Source organism: Gossypium arboreum, chromosome 8 (assembly GCF_025698485.1).
Source record: "Gossypium arboreum isolate Shixiya-1 chromosome 8, ASM2569848v2, whole genome shotgun sequence".
Classification (NCBI taxonomy): domain Eukaryota; kingdom Viridiplantae; phylum Streptophyta; class Magnoliopsida; order Malvales; family Malvaceae; genus Gossypium; species Gossypium arboreum.
Window position 1 is genome coordinate 22,187,383 of NC_069077.1, and position 14,368 is coordinate 22,201,750.

The following is a 14,368-nucleotide window of genomic DNA, read 5'->3' on the forward strand; positions in this document are numbered from 1 at the left end:
TTCGGATAGAGATCCGAGATTTACCTTGCGGCTTTGGAAGAAGTTACAAGAGGCACTGGGAACAAAACTAAATTTTAGTACGGCATTTCACCCGCAAAACAACGGTCAGTCAGAAAGAGTGATCAGATCTTAGAAGACATGTTGCGGTGTTGTGTTCTCGAGTTTCAAGGCAGTTGGGAAAAGTACTTACCGCTAGTTGAATTCGCCTATAATAATAGTTATCAGTCAAGTCTGAAAATGACACCTTATGAGGCTTTATATGGACGCAAGTGTCGGATGCCCTTATATTGGACCTAACTTAAAGAAAATCAGATTCACGGGGTGGACCTAGTCAAAGAAACCGAAGAGAAAGTTAAGGTGATTCGCGACTGTTTGAAGGCCGCTTTGGATAGATAGAAATCCTACGTGGATTTGAAATGAAAGGAAATTGAGTTTCAATTCGGTGATAGGGTGTTTTTGAAAGTATCCCCGTGGAAGAAAGTCCTTAGATTCCGTAGAAAAGGCAAGCTGAGTCTCGTTTCATAGGACCTTATGAGGTTATCGAGAGAGTAGGACCTATTGCCTATCAATTGGTTTTGCCCTCAGAGTTGGAAAAGATTCACGACATATTTCATGTGTCAATGTTATGTCGATATAGATCGGATCCTTCGCATGTGATCTCGCCAACTGAAGTTGAGATTCAGCCAGGCATGACTTATAGCGAAGAACCAATTAAGATTTTGGGTCGAGAGATTAAACAATTGAGGAATAAGAGTATAGTACTTGTGAAAGTATTGTGGCATAGACATAGAGTCGAAAAAGCCACATGGGAAGCTGAGGAGACCATGGGAGACCAATACCCGAATCTATTCACTGGTAAGATTTTAGGGGACAAAAATCCCTAAGGGGGAGAATTGTAACAGCCCGATTTTGGGCTTAGCCGGAACAGTGGTTTCAAGACCACAAATCTAAAGTTGCAGAAATTATTTTATTATTAATTTGGTGTTATAGCATGATTATATGAGTACATGAAAATTTTGATGTATTAATTTCAGCGCTTAGAAGCTTAATTTTGAAAAAAGACTAAATTGCATAAAGGGAAAAAGTTGTGAATTGCTTGCAAATGGTGTTAAATGGCCATATATTATAAATTAAGGGTATTTAATATGCTAATAGGCCAATTTTTAAGGCATAGCCGGCCATTGAGACAAAGAAAGTAAAAAAAAATCAAGGGTTGTTTACATTAGGTGTTGTATTTGACTAATAAATAAAATAAAGAGAAAATGTTGTCATCTTTTTTTTCTATTCCTTCTTCCACCGATTTTTCCTCCAAGAAATAACCATGGGAGCTTGAAACTTTCAGCCACTTATTTCTCTCTCAAGTAAGCGATTTAGATGGTTATTTTTGATGATTTTGGTACTTTTGGAACTATTGTAGCATGAGCTATCTATTGAGGGGACTATTTTGCAAAATGCTTAAAAGCTTATATATTCACCATGAGATCATTTATGATATATGCTGAAATTTTATGGAAGAAAATGAATCTTAGTTGTTTAATAAACAACTTTTGTGAAGTGATGTTCATGAAAAACACTTAAAAAGGGCTAAGTTTGTAGTATTTGTAAAATAGATAGTAATGTTGTGAAATAATGAGAATTTTGGGTTGCTATAAGAGTAAGAAGTGTTCGGCTACGTTTAATACATGAGTAAATTTGATAAAAATCAATTTTCGAGCCTAGGGATAAAATGGTCATTTTGTGAAAGTTTAGGGGTAAAATGGTCATTTTACCAAAAATGTGAATTTTGATTTTCTAAATTTATTTAATGATTAAATGAGTGAATTTTTATTATTTTAGATCAAGAAATACAAAATCCAAACCTAGAACAAGAGAAGGCCAAGTAAGTAGATTAAATCGACTAGTTGCCTATATTTTGTAATTCGAGGTAAGTTGTATGTTAATAATGCAACTATATTGTCATGGTGTGTGATTAAATTGATATTGTATAAATTGTTTTGATTGTGAATATGAGTATGCATGTTGAGAAATTATTGTATAAAGACTCCCGGTTGAACATTAGGAATAGATTTGGATATTCATGCCATGACATTGGGTGATATGTGTGCTAGTGTAAGACATGTCTGGGACATACATCGACCACATTATGAGAGCTAGTGTAAGACATGTCTAGGACATGCATTGGCCTCGAGATATACAAGCCAGTATAAGACATGTCTGGGACATGCATCGGATTTGAGACGAGAGCTAGAGTAAGACATGTCTGGGACATGCATCGGCCTCGAGATATACAAGCTAGTGTAAGACATGTCTGGGACATGGCGACAGCTTATTGTGTGTCAGTGTAAGACCTATTTGGGAGACGGTACCGGCCACGATATATGAAAGTCAGTGTAAGACCTATTTGGGACATGGCGACATGGTGTCGGCATCTTATCCCATGTTTAGGGCTATTGAATATCCTGTAGTATTCCAAATGGTTCAATGGGAGATTTATGATTTATATCGAAATGAGAAAACTTATGACCATGTGGTGAGTGGTATAAGTACCTAAATGAGAATTACGAAATACGAGCTTCATTTACATTGTATGTTTAGTACGGAAGGAAAGTGAGTAAGTTATGCTTATGACTACTTGTGTGTTTTACCTGAAGTATGAAATGTGAATTCAATCATCGTTGTATGCTTGAGGAGAGATGAATATACATTAATAATATTTATGAATCCTTACCTTCGTGTGCAAATTGAATTATTTTCGGAGTATGACCCTTATGGTAATTTGTAGTTTTTTCATTATTTACATGCGACTTACTAAGCTTTATGCTTACCCTTTTCCTTTCCATTTTCTTATAGTACCATCAAAGTAGCTCGTGGATCATTGCCTTACGTTAGAAAAGCCAGTCACACTATCCCTGAAACATTTGGTATAACTAGTTTTATCATTTTGATTATGGCATGTATAGGAACTAGTCTTTTTGTAATGGTCACAAAGTTTTGGGCCAAACGAGTGGCTTGTCATAGCTATTGAGTCATTTTGTATAATTCCATGGTGGCTAATATTGGTTATTGATAAATGCAAATGATGATCTTTATTTGGGAATAAGTAAAGTGAATGGTTTTGCATGTTGTTGAGTTGTTTGTGAATAAGTAGAGTGACCCTAATGTGTAGAATGTTTGGTTGGGGGCTGATTTAGCCATGTGGTTGTGTATGAAATTGGGTTGTCTTGATGTGGTATAAATTAATGCAAGTAAGGGTTGCAAAAAGACTTGGTAGATAGCCTTATTTTTTGTCCACACGGGTAGACACACGGGCGTGTGTCTAGGCCGTGTGCGACACACGATCAGCTCTATGGGCGTATTTTGTCCGGCCGTGTGTCCCTTGCACCTCAAATTTGCAAGTCAGTATGCATAGTAGTAAACACACGGACAAAGACACAGCCGTGTGTCTCAATCGTGTGGAGGACACGGCCTCTGCCACGGGCGTGTGCCTTGGCTATGTGCCCCTAATTTGTTGCTGACGTCAAAAATAGAATGTCAATGTTTTTACACACGAGCGTGTCATGGCAGTGTGATGGACACGGGCTATAGACACGGGCGTGTGAAAACCCTTGTAGGTTTGAATTAGAAAATAAATCCGCATGGGTAAGGGACACAGGTGTGTCCCTATTTTGCTTAGGCCGTGTGAGTCACATGGGCCTTCAACACGGTCGTATCAAACTGACCATACGGCGTGTGCCCCTATTTCAAGTAGTATTTTTCAAAGTTTCCAAAAATGTTCAGACTATCCCCGAACCGTTTTCATAGTGTGATTTGGGAATCATAGGCCAATGTCAAGGTCTTATAGACAATTATTGAAAAGTTTTAAATTTGATCGAGTTTTTATGATTTGGTTATGCTGATGTGCTTGTGTTTAAGTCGAGAAATGCCTCGTACCCCGTCCCGGCCTCGGACTCGAGTAAGGGGTGTTACAATTATTTAACAAATATTAATTTTATGCTAAAAAAATGAATTCCACATATGAATAAATTAGATAGTCCGTGGGGTAATAAAAAAAAAAAAATCTCTCCACCTCACTTGAGACCTAATACCTAGTAATATATATGGTTAGATAAATAAATATTTGATGTTAATGTTGAAATAAATTTATAAATCCTAATTATTATAATTCATTAATAGTAATTGCATCATCAATTATAATTTATAAACCATAACTAATATAATGATAAATATTTTTTAAAATATAATCATTTTAATTTTAATCTATTATATATTTTTAAATATTTTATTTTATTTTCTATACTAAATAATACATGGAAAGAAAATTACTTATTCTTTCTATATTTTTCACTTTCCTATCAAATACACCTATAAAAAAAATTATATATTTTATTTTATTTTTGTACCATTTCAATTTTCTTTTCACTCTACTAAGTAATACTAAGTCTAACGTGAAAGGTGTTGGAGTTTATATTGTTGCAGACTCAATGGTCAAACGGAGTCTAAATACAAATAGTAGAATCCTTATTGAGGAAGACCTCAGTTGAGAGTGCTAATGGCTAATGTCATAAAGCTGGCCTCTCTTCTCAATGTTATTGTTTTGGGTCTCTTTATTTTCATTGTATAGGGCATATGCCCTTATTCAATTTAAATCACCCATTGAAAATATATACGCAATAAAATTAGGTAAAAGTATTATTAACCTATATTAAAAATTGAATTGCATTTATCGATTGAGTCTTAACTCCATTGGCATTGATATTATTGTCAATGCAGAAGGACGTAAGTTTAAGTGTGTTGAATTGTATTATCCTCCTATTTAGAGGTTAGGGAAAGACTATATGTAGTTTTAGGTATTGTATTAAAAAGAATAAATATGATAAAATTTATAATGAGATTAATATATTTTGTACTTTTCACTTAAAATGTAGATAAATTAGTCTCTGACGTTAAATCAATCAATAAATTGATCATTTTATTAAAAATTCATCCAATTATACAATTAAATGTTGACATAGCAACATTTAAAAAAATTACAAGAAATACTAAAAGTAAACAAACTTTTTATAATTGTTTAAAAAAACTACATCTATGATGAACCTAGACAAATAAATATAAAAATTATTAAAATATGTAAAAATTATCAATAATATAAGAAATTATTAAAATTATTAAAATAATGAAAACTTATACTTTATAATAATTATACAAATTATTTAAGAAACCACTCTAATAAAGCTGGACAATTGTTTGTCAGATTTATTTTGAATATTTTCTAATATATTCTTAATATTTTTATAATTTTATAATTATTTAAAAATCACATGGACATGAGTTGTCAAATAATTGTTTAAAATTTATCTATATATATATTTTTACTTTTAAATATTTATTGATATGGCGAAATATTACATCAATATGAAAATATGTGACATGTCACGTGTTGTTTTACTTATTGCTTCATTAACTACATTATCATTTATTGATAAAATGAATAAAATTTTTAATAAAAGAAATAATTTATTGTTTGTTTTAAATTATATAAACTATATTTGATTCCTAATAAATAATTAAAATAGTGTTTATCTGATTTACATGGTTCAACCGTCTCATAATATTTGTTTTTGAAAACAAAACTTACGAATAGGATTCCTATCTTAATTTAGTGAAAAGAATATCACCATATTAAACGAGTGGAGCATTATTTTTCTAGAAATTTTATCACATATAAATGCGTGTGAAAATAATATATTTAAAATATATACGTATTTATATATAATAAGCAATAAAATATATAGTTTAAAATTGATTAATTATAATTATACATAAAATATATATGATATTGAAATAAAAATTTATATTAAATTATGAGTAAAACGAAATTTAAATACATAAATATAAAAATAAAATTTAATCATAATACTAAATGCATTACAATTATTTATCATGATTTTGTCATCAATTGTGAATTAGTATTGAGTTGACTTTTAACACCAACACAATTAATAACATTGTTAATATATACAATTGGTGGAGATGATAAATTGTGGATATTAAAATAAAATGAATAAAATATATTAAAATGTAACTTTGATTGAATGATAAATTGAATATTTTACTAATTCAATTAGTACGAGTTCAAATCTTATTATAGACATATATTTATTGATTTTATTATAATATAAAGACTAAAATACAATTAAATAATATAACTTATTTTAATTATGAAATGATATTTTATAAATTTTCTAATTAAATTAATGTCCGATGACTTGTAACACCAAATAAGTTTATTAAAATTAAATAAAATATTAACTCCTTATTCTTAAACTAATTATTTTAACGATATCCTGCCGTGATTTTCGTTTTTTGTTAATTAAGAAAATGGAAAGAAAAGGAAAGAAAAAAAGATTCCGATTTTTTAAAAAAGGGGGAATATCTTGATTGTTTTCCGAGAAGAAATATATGAGCAAAAATGTATGGCTAATTTCGAGCCGCTATATCCATACCTAACCCCGTTGAATTTTCAGACACTATAAATAAGATGAATGCCAGCGTGACACAAACTACTGGCATCCTTCTTTAGCACCTTTATGGCCTCAACCATGGATGATAGCCGTCACAAAGACGCCACCTCCTCATCTACTTGTTTCTCTCACTTTTGCTCTTCAGCTCTTAGAGCCAAGACCCTCAAGTCATCCTCCTCCACTAACAATTCTAGCGATGGCCTTATCCGCCGTCTCGGCGTCTTCGATCTCATCCTACTCGGCGTCGGCGCCTCTATCGGTGCCGGCATATTCGTTGTCACCGGAACCGTCGCTCGTGATGCCGGTCCAGGTCCGCTCCAATTCTTTACTTTTTGGTTCTATTGGATCGCAGATATCGTTTCTGCTTTAGATTTTGTTGCGATTTTCTGAATCTGTTTTTGCAGGAGTGACTATTAGTTTCATACTCGCGGGAGCATCGTGTGTGTTGAACGCGTTGTGCTACGCGGAGTTAGCTTCACGGTTTCCCGCCGTAGTCGGAGGCGCGTACTTGTACGCGTACACGGCCTTCAATGAAATTACGGCTTTCCTTGTATTCATGCAATTAATGTTGGATTATCATATCGGAGCAGCTAGTATTGCCCGTAGCTTAGCTAGCTACGTGGCTACCATTTTCGAGCTCATCCCTGCTTTGAAAGGAAACATACCTCCCTGGGTTGGTCATGGTGGTCAAGAATTCTTTGGAGGAACTTTGTCTATCAATATCCTGGCTCCGATTCTTCTTGCCGTGTTGACTGTTATCCTCTGTCTTGGTGTTGGAGAATCTTCTGCTGTTAATTCTTTCATGACTGCAGCCAAGGTACCCTCCTTTCAGGACTTCGTTTGTTTTCTATATTCTGATTATACCCGTTTTTCCTTTTTCTGAGAGTACAAAAGGACAAAGATTGTACTCGGATACAAAAATCAACAAGATTTGTGAATAATTAAAAGTTAACATTTGGCCTTTGGTGAAAGGAAGAAACAGAGGGGGAGGAAAAAAGTGAAATGGGAGTGATTGTAACTGATTTCCGCATTAACTGTGTTGCAGGTTGTCATCGTTATTTTTGTCATTATTGTTGGATCTTTTAAAGTTGATGTAGATAATTGGTCTCCTTTTGCTCCCAATGGTGTTAAACATATATTTACGGGAGCAACCGTAGTATTCTTTGCATATGTTGGATTTGACGCGGTTGCTAATTCTGCTGAAGAATCAAAGAGACCTCAGGTAATCTTATTTTGAAAGCAACTCAATGTCTTGTCATTCAAAGTATTGTAATTTATGTTACTATGCTTTATCTTGTATTGTATTGTTTTATAGTGTCTGCATGTTATTTGTAGTTTCATTCTTTATATCTTCTCTGTTTTAATTTTGATATTTCAGCGCGATTTGCCAATCGGAATCTTGGGAAGTCTGCTTGTATGTGTTATTTTATACGTTGGTGTTTGCTTGGTGCTCACCGGGATGGTACCTTACAACCTCCTTGGCGAAGATGCTCCTTTATCTGAAGCGTTTACATCCAAGGGTTTGAAATATGTTTCTATTTTGATCAGTATTGGAGCTGTTGCTGGGCTTACAACAACCCTTCTAGTTGGTCTATATGTCCAGGTGAAATTTCAATGGTTTCTGTTATGTGGTTATGTCCTTATTGAGTAGCATGTTCCCAGTGCACGTGACGAAATGCTTTGTCTGAGCAGCTGTTGGTCTTTATGTCAAATTTCTATGTATTTGTTATATCCTTATTGAGTAACATGTTTCCAGTTTACATGATGGAGTGTTTCTCTGAGCAGTCTCGCTTATATCTTGGGCTTGGAAGGGACGGTTTACTGCCTTCGATATTTGCTAAAGTGCATCCGATACGCCACACACCTATTCATTCTCAAATCTGGGTCGGTATCATTGCTGCTGTTTTGGGAGGGCTGTTTAACGTGCATATACTATCACACATTCTTTCAGTTGGCTCACTGGTAGGCCATTTCTTTTCCTTTTTCTGTGAAGTCTTTGCTCTATATTTGCTTAATCATATATGGTTATCAAGTTATCATAGTTTTAGATCTGGAACTACTACTGATTGGACAGTTAGTAACCAAAAACAAGTATCTACAAGGGGTAACCTACTTCAGCATATTGTGCATTTCCTAGTATCATCTGTAGGTCATCGAAGTAGTCTATTTTCAGCTTCAGATGAAAGCAGATCAGTATCTGCAGAACTTTTATTTGCTAATAACTTTTAACCATAGAGTGTATACTCTGGCTTCTGTCAACATCCTGTAATGTGTCGAAGTGCATGTATTGGATGGTCATGAGTTCAAAGGAAAGTACCTGCATAAATTAAGTTGATGTTTTGAAGGAACAAATGCATTTAGATGTGTATAATTGCGAATGACATGCACCTCACTTTATACTTTGATTTGTTTCAGACAGGCTATTCTGTTGTTGCAGCCTGTGTTGTAACGCTTCGCTGGAAAAATAACACCGGAAATCGAGTTTTTTCAAAGTGCATCTCAACCTGGTGTGAAGGTGTCCTATGTATTTTCCTAGTGGCATGCTGTGGTTTTGCTGCTGGAGTTCTTTATCGTTTTGGCACTCACTTTATTTTTATGATTGTTGCGGTGGTTATAGCCATAATGGCTTGTGCTGCTCTTTGTTTCCGTCAGGTGAATGAATTTATCTATACATAAATTTGATTTCTACTTTTCCTTTCCAATGCCAGGAAAAAGGGAGTGTTTATTGATATACATATGGTGTTAATGGTGTTCAATGTTAAGATTGATTGCGCTTTTGGCTATTTATAGCGCACATGCTGGCTTTCTGCTTGGTTTAACATGACCAGCTGAATTGGTAAACCTCTTAATATGATTTTTTGAACCCATTAATGTACTCTTCTCAGGCTTATTCAGATCCTCCAGGGTTTTCTTGTCCATGGGTTCCGATTGTGCCATCTGTTTGCATCTTTTTCAACATATTCCTGTTTGCTCAGGTATGCTTGCAAAATGCCCTCACTACAATCCTTTTGAATTAGTGCATTGAATTTGTGTAACCAATTCATAAAGGAGTTAAAATTCGAAGAATTTATAGACCAAAGCCGGCTGGTGTTAATTACCCTATTTTTTTTGGCACAGTTGCACTATGAAGCATGGATCAGATTCATCATCCTCAGCATAGTATCTGTAGGTATTTATGCATTTTATGGACAGTATCATGCTAATCCCCGTTTAGATGAGACAATTATTTACCATATGGCGCCTGAAGAAGATAGACACTGAGCATTAATGTACAGTCACCAATAGTTATTGGTGGGACTTGTAGTCTATCATCCTATTATTGCACAATCAGCTTATAAAATTATTAGTGATCATAGATGTAGGTTTCTATTAGAAAATGTTGGCATCTCTGCTGACTAATAAACAAAGTGTATTTACACGGTCTTCTCTACAGTACATTTAATTTCTTACCAACTAGGTAGGTTCTCCTCGAGCTGTCGTTTTTACAACTGTTAAGATACAGATTAATTTGTGGATCATTGACTTCTTGTGGTGTTTGACTGTTCTACAATGCATACATTTATGTCACATGGCTAGAATTTTAGTTTCGTAAGCTACGTGGTTATAGGTGATTCTTTTGCTTCAAATCCACTTAAGTTCGCCTACCTCTTGAAAATGAAAATTTAAAAGTAAAATTATTCAGAAAGACAAAGGGATTTGAATCAAACAGAAATGCCATAAGAAAATTATAGCACACCAAGTGTTTGAATAAATACTCTAATGTATTTTATAACTCTAAATAAAAACAATAGGATTATTACTAATGAAAGAGGAAGATTTTATTTATAGTTGAGTTCTTTAAGATCTAATAGTAAATATCGGATTACATCGATAACTAAAATTAGTGTCTATCTACAAATTGAGAGTCTAATGGATTTAAACTCTATACATTTTTATCTATTAGAATTTACAATAATTATCTCGCTAATTCTAATTTTATTGGAGTGATTCACCAATTCATCAAGCAATCAAGTAGATGGGTTTTTTCATATGTTTCATGAATCGAGTTAGTTCAAGTGAATTAAATAAGTCACACTTAAGTAGTCGACCTCTATGTGAGGTTCTATGTGCATTTGTCACGAGCTTTGATTTGCGACTCATGATATTCTCCTCCATCCATTCTCGCAACGCCCTTGTCACGTCTTCAAAATGAAATCGGGTTGACTTGTCTCAAAATTGTTTCGATGCCTCAGTTGATTTCTAACTAGTCTCTCTGTCCTCTTTGTCAGATAGTTTCGCCCCTCAGAACATTTGTCTCGGGTTATGTCTCCGCCATCGTTTAACTCGAACTGCATTTCTCTTTTGTACATCTCGTTTGCAAGAGCTCATCGCTCTTACTTGCCTCCATCGTGACATGTCTTCTATAGAGATCCAATCACTACTTCAATATACCTTTTCTATCATTCGTAATGAGAGGTTCCACTTCTGGAGGCACCTCTTCCATCTAGTAGATCAGAACGTTATATCTTCACCCTTTTGTTGCCAGAATGTGCGTTGCTCCTTTCAACGTTTGAGGTGTGTGTTCGAAAGATAACCTCTTGGACTTGGAATTTCTATTTTTTTTCTTTTTTGAAATTAAAACTTCAGATGGGGCTTTTATAAACTCAAATAAAAAAAAGAACAATCAGTCCAAAAATAAAATAAACAAGAGCATGAAATAGGCCCAAGTTAAAAAGGCCTATATCAGAAAAATTGAATCTAAAAGATAAGAAAAATCTAGACTAAAATAATTATAACCGAAGATTTTCCCAATCAGAAAATCCTGACGCCTATCACTCTATCTTTCTGTCATTCCGTTCTTCAAGGCATTTTCATTTAGGAGGGGAGTTTTAATCACCGAAAAAACACTCCATCTGGTCATTTTGAAACATTTTCCCTTCTTTCTTTTCATCTTCTTTCATCTTCAATCTGGTTCTCGCTCACTGTTAATTACTTTCTGCTATTCTGCATATCGAGGAACTCATTCAACCAGGTATGTCTCTTCCTTCGTCTTTAACGTTTCTATTGCCAGCATGTAGGCTAAAACATTTACTGATCTTGGAGTATGTTCAAATCTGAAATACTTAGATCTAGATGCTACCTGATGAATATCGTAAATATATGCCTCGATCTGCGATTTGTCTTGCCTTTTCGCCTTACATTTTTTTATTACCGATAACGAATCTCCTTCAACGATGATTTCTGACCATTTCATTTCTATTCCTATCTGGATTGCTTTTCGGCAAGTGACCGCTTCTGCTGCGAAGGCGGAGGGAACTTCTTGATGAATTTCTAAGCAAGAGAAGAGAACAACCCCTTCTCTGTTTCTAATCACTATCCCTGAAGCCGATTGGAAGTGTCTCGCATCATATGCTCCATCAAAGTTTATTTTCACTCCCTGTCCCGGTGGGTTTTTCCATTTTCCAACATCCTCCAAGTTTTTGACTTTCTTGATTCGACACCATCTTGTTCTTTAATATAGTTTTTGACAAAAATTGCTATCTCCTGACCATTTCTACTGACTTTATCATAGATTCAAGTGTTTCTGTCACCCCAGATGGCCCATAACACACAACCAATTAGTCTGCATTGAGAGGGAGAGTACTGGGCAAAGATCTAGGTGAGCCATTTTATGAAATCTAAATTAGTATTCTGTAGAAGATTTGGGATTGCTAATGCACTCCATACTGATACTGAAATAGGGCATTCGCAAAAAAGATGATCCATAGTTTCGGCTCCTACACCACAACAGGGACAATTTGAGTTGTTGACTAGCTTCCTGTGCTGCATGTTGACTCGTGTAGGCACGCAATTCCATCAGAGTTTCCAGATTGTAATTTTTATTTTTGTAGGCAGATTTAGAAGCCATATTTTTTTGTAAAAATCCCTGTAGATGGATTGTAAAGTGTAAGCTCTAGGATTTGAAATCTGTAATAGTTTGTAGGCACTCTGAACTGAAAACTCTCTCGAAGGCTCACCGCTCCACACCATGAAATCATCGTGAGGCCCTCTTGTCAGAGGGATACGGAGGATACTTCCAGCTGCTTCTTCCAGAAATGTATTAACAATTAGCTCATTTTTCCATTTCTGTTCATCGCTACTGATCAAATTGGAAACTTTAAAGTTTGTCATAGTAAAAGTAACTGAAGATAATCTAAAATTAATTGCATCTGGAATCCATGCATCGTTGATAGCTGAGATGTTCGAACTCGTACCCACCTTTTAGCAAAGGCCTTTTGCCAAAATACCCTTATTCGCCAATATACTTTTCATCTACTATGTTTCTAATCATCGATTTGTCAATATTTGCTGACTTCAGTTTTTTTATCACTGTTAGTGCGTTCCCCTCCACTACAACATTACTAAACCCCATTTCTTCCCCAAAAGTAACAGCTTGTAGACAGGCTCTAGCTTCCACAGTGGTCGGGTCTCGAGCATTTTCTACTAGGTAATGCATGAATCCATTACCAACCCCTCGCTATTTCTTATTATTATGCTCGTTGTTGCTCTATTTTCCTGTTGTTGGTATGCTGCATTAAAATTTATTTTGACTTGCTCTGCCTTTAGGGGCCTCTAGTGTTCTTCTCTTGACTTATATATGCTTTGGTGAAATCTACTACATCCTGAACCTTTCTCTTCTTCCCCTCGTGATAGCATTATTCCTATTAAACCATATGTCCCACAGTGAAATGGCATTTATAATACATATTTGCATGTTGTTTTTGAAAAAAAGTATGCTTCCACTCTTGTTCAATATCTGTTTGTAAGATATCCACACCAACCCCTTGAAGAACCATTTTCGTGAACCTGCAGTCTCGAAAGAGGTGGGCCGCAGTTTCATCTTCCTCCAAACAAATTGGGAAAAGCGTATCTTCCCTAAGCCTTCGTAATTTTAGATTACTTAAGGTTGATAAGTAGTTGTTTGTTATCTTCCATAGGTTATTAACCATTTGTAACCACTATTTACTGTGTATTCACCCGATATGTCCCCTCGCCATATTGTCTCATTTGACTGCATACCACTCACCAACGGAATCGACAAAATTGCCTCAGCTTGTTCTATGTTGAATAAATTGCAGATGTCATATTGTTTTCAGGTAAGTAAATCTCTATTGATTAGATCTACCAATGTAAAAAAAATTAGGTTAATGTTCTGAACTTTTATTCTTCCGTCTCCAGGGGTAGGCAGCCACGCATCGTTGCATATATTCGTCATTTCGCCATTTCCTATTTTCCATCTCGTGCCATTTTCTAATAGACTACGGGCACCCCAAATGCTATGCCAAGTTAAATATGGGTAAGACCCTAAACTCGCACTCATAAAATCCACTCGAGGGTAATTCTTAATTTTCATTACTCAAGCAAGTAAGCTATTAGGATTGGTGATTAGTTTCCATCCCTGTTTAGCCAACATGTCTATATTAAACTTTGATAACTCCTTAAACCCCATTCCCCTTTGCACTTTTGGGCTGCACATAGAAGTTTAGCTACTCCAATTAATGCCTTTGTTAGATTTCAAATATTGCCACCAAAATCTGCACATTAAATTCTCTAACTCACGACATAATAACACAGGTAACATAAAACATTACATTGTATAAATTGAAAATGCTTGAAATATGGATTTAATAAAAATCTCCTTGCCACCTATAGAAAGGTTAACGCTCCAACTCTTCATTTTTTTGTGTGTATTTTTCTTTTATCTCCACAAAAATATTTTTTTCCTCCTTTCAACCATCGCTGGTAACCCAAGATATTTCTTTGGGTTATTTGATATTCAAACTCCCAAGACTCTGCCTATTTATACTTTAATTCCCTCAATGGTATTG

The 14,368-nt window shown here is 34.8% G+C and overlaps 1 protein-coding gene across 1 annotated transcript; it reads left to right on the forward strand.

Moving 5' to 3' along the window:
- The first annotated feature begins 6,435 nt into the window (after positions 1 to 6,435).
- On the forward strand, positions 6,436 to 12,699 carry LOC108469618 (cationic amino acid transporter 9, chloroplastic). The gene is made up of 11 exons (XM_017770556.2): positions 6,436 to 6,831; positions 6,926 to 7,338; positions 7,567 to 7,743; positions 7,900 to 8,124; positions 8,307 to 8,483; positions 8,937 to 9,173; positions 9,407 to 9,496; positions 9,639 to 11,532; positions 11,787 to 11,945; positions 12,073 to 12,159; positions 12,242 to 12,699. The coding sequence occupies exons 1-8, from the start codon at positions 6,588 to 6,590 to the stop codon at positions 9,780 to 9,782; spliced, it is 1,707 nt and encodes a 568-aa protein (XP_017626045.1). The 5' UTR covers positions 6,436 to 6,587; the 3' UTR covers positions 9,783 to 11,532; positions 11,787 to 11,945; positions 12,073 to 12,159; positions 12,242 to 12,699.
- The last annotated feature ends 1,669 nt before the right edge of the window (positions 12,700 to 14,368 follow it).

Excerpts from the sequence above, each read along its gene's own strand:
- LOC108469618 (XM_017770556.2), top strand. The coding sequence starts at position 6,588 with ATGGCCTCAACCATGGATGATAGCCGTCACAAAGACGCCACCTCCTCA. Across the intron at positions 7,744-7,899 it reads AAGAATCAAAGAGACCTCAG|CGCGATTTGCCAATCGGAAT; the intron begins GTAATCTTATTT and ends TTGATATTTCAG. Across the intron at positions 8,125-8,306 it reads TAGTTGGTCTATATGTCCAG|TCTCGCTTATATCTTGGGCT; the intron begins GTGAAATTTCAA and ends TTCTCTGAGCAG.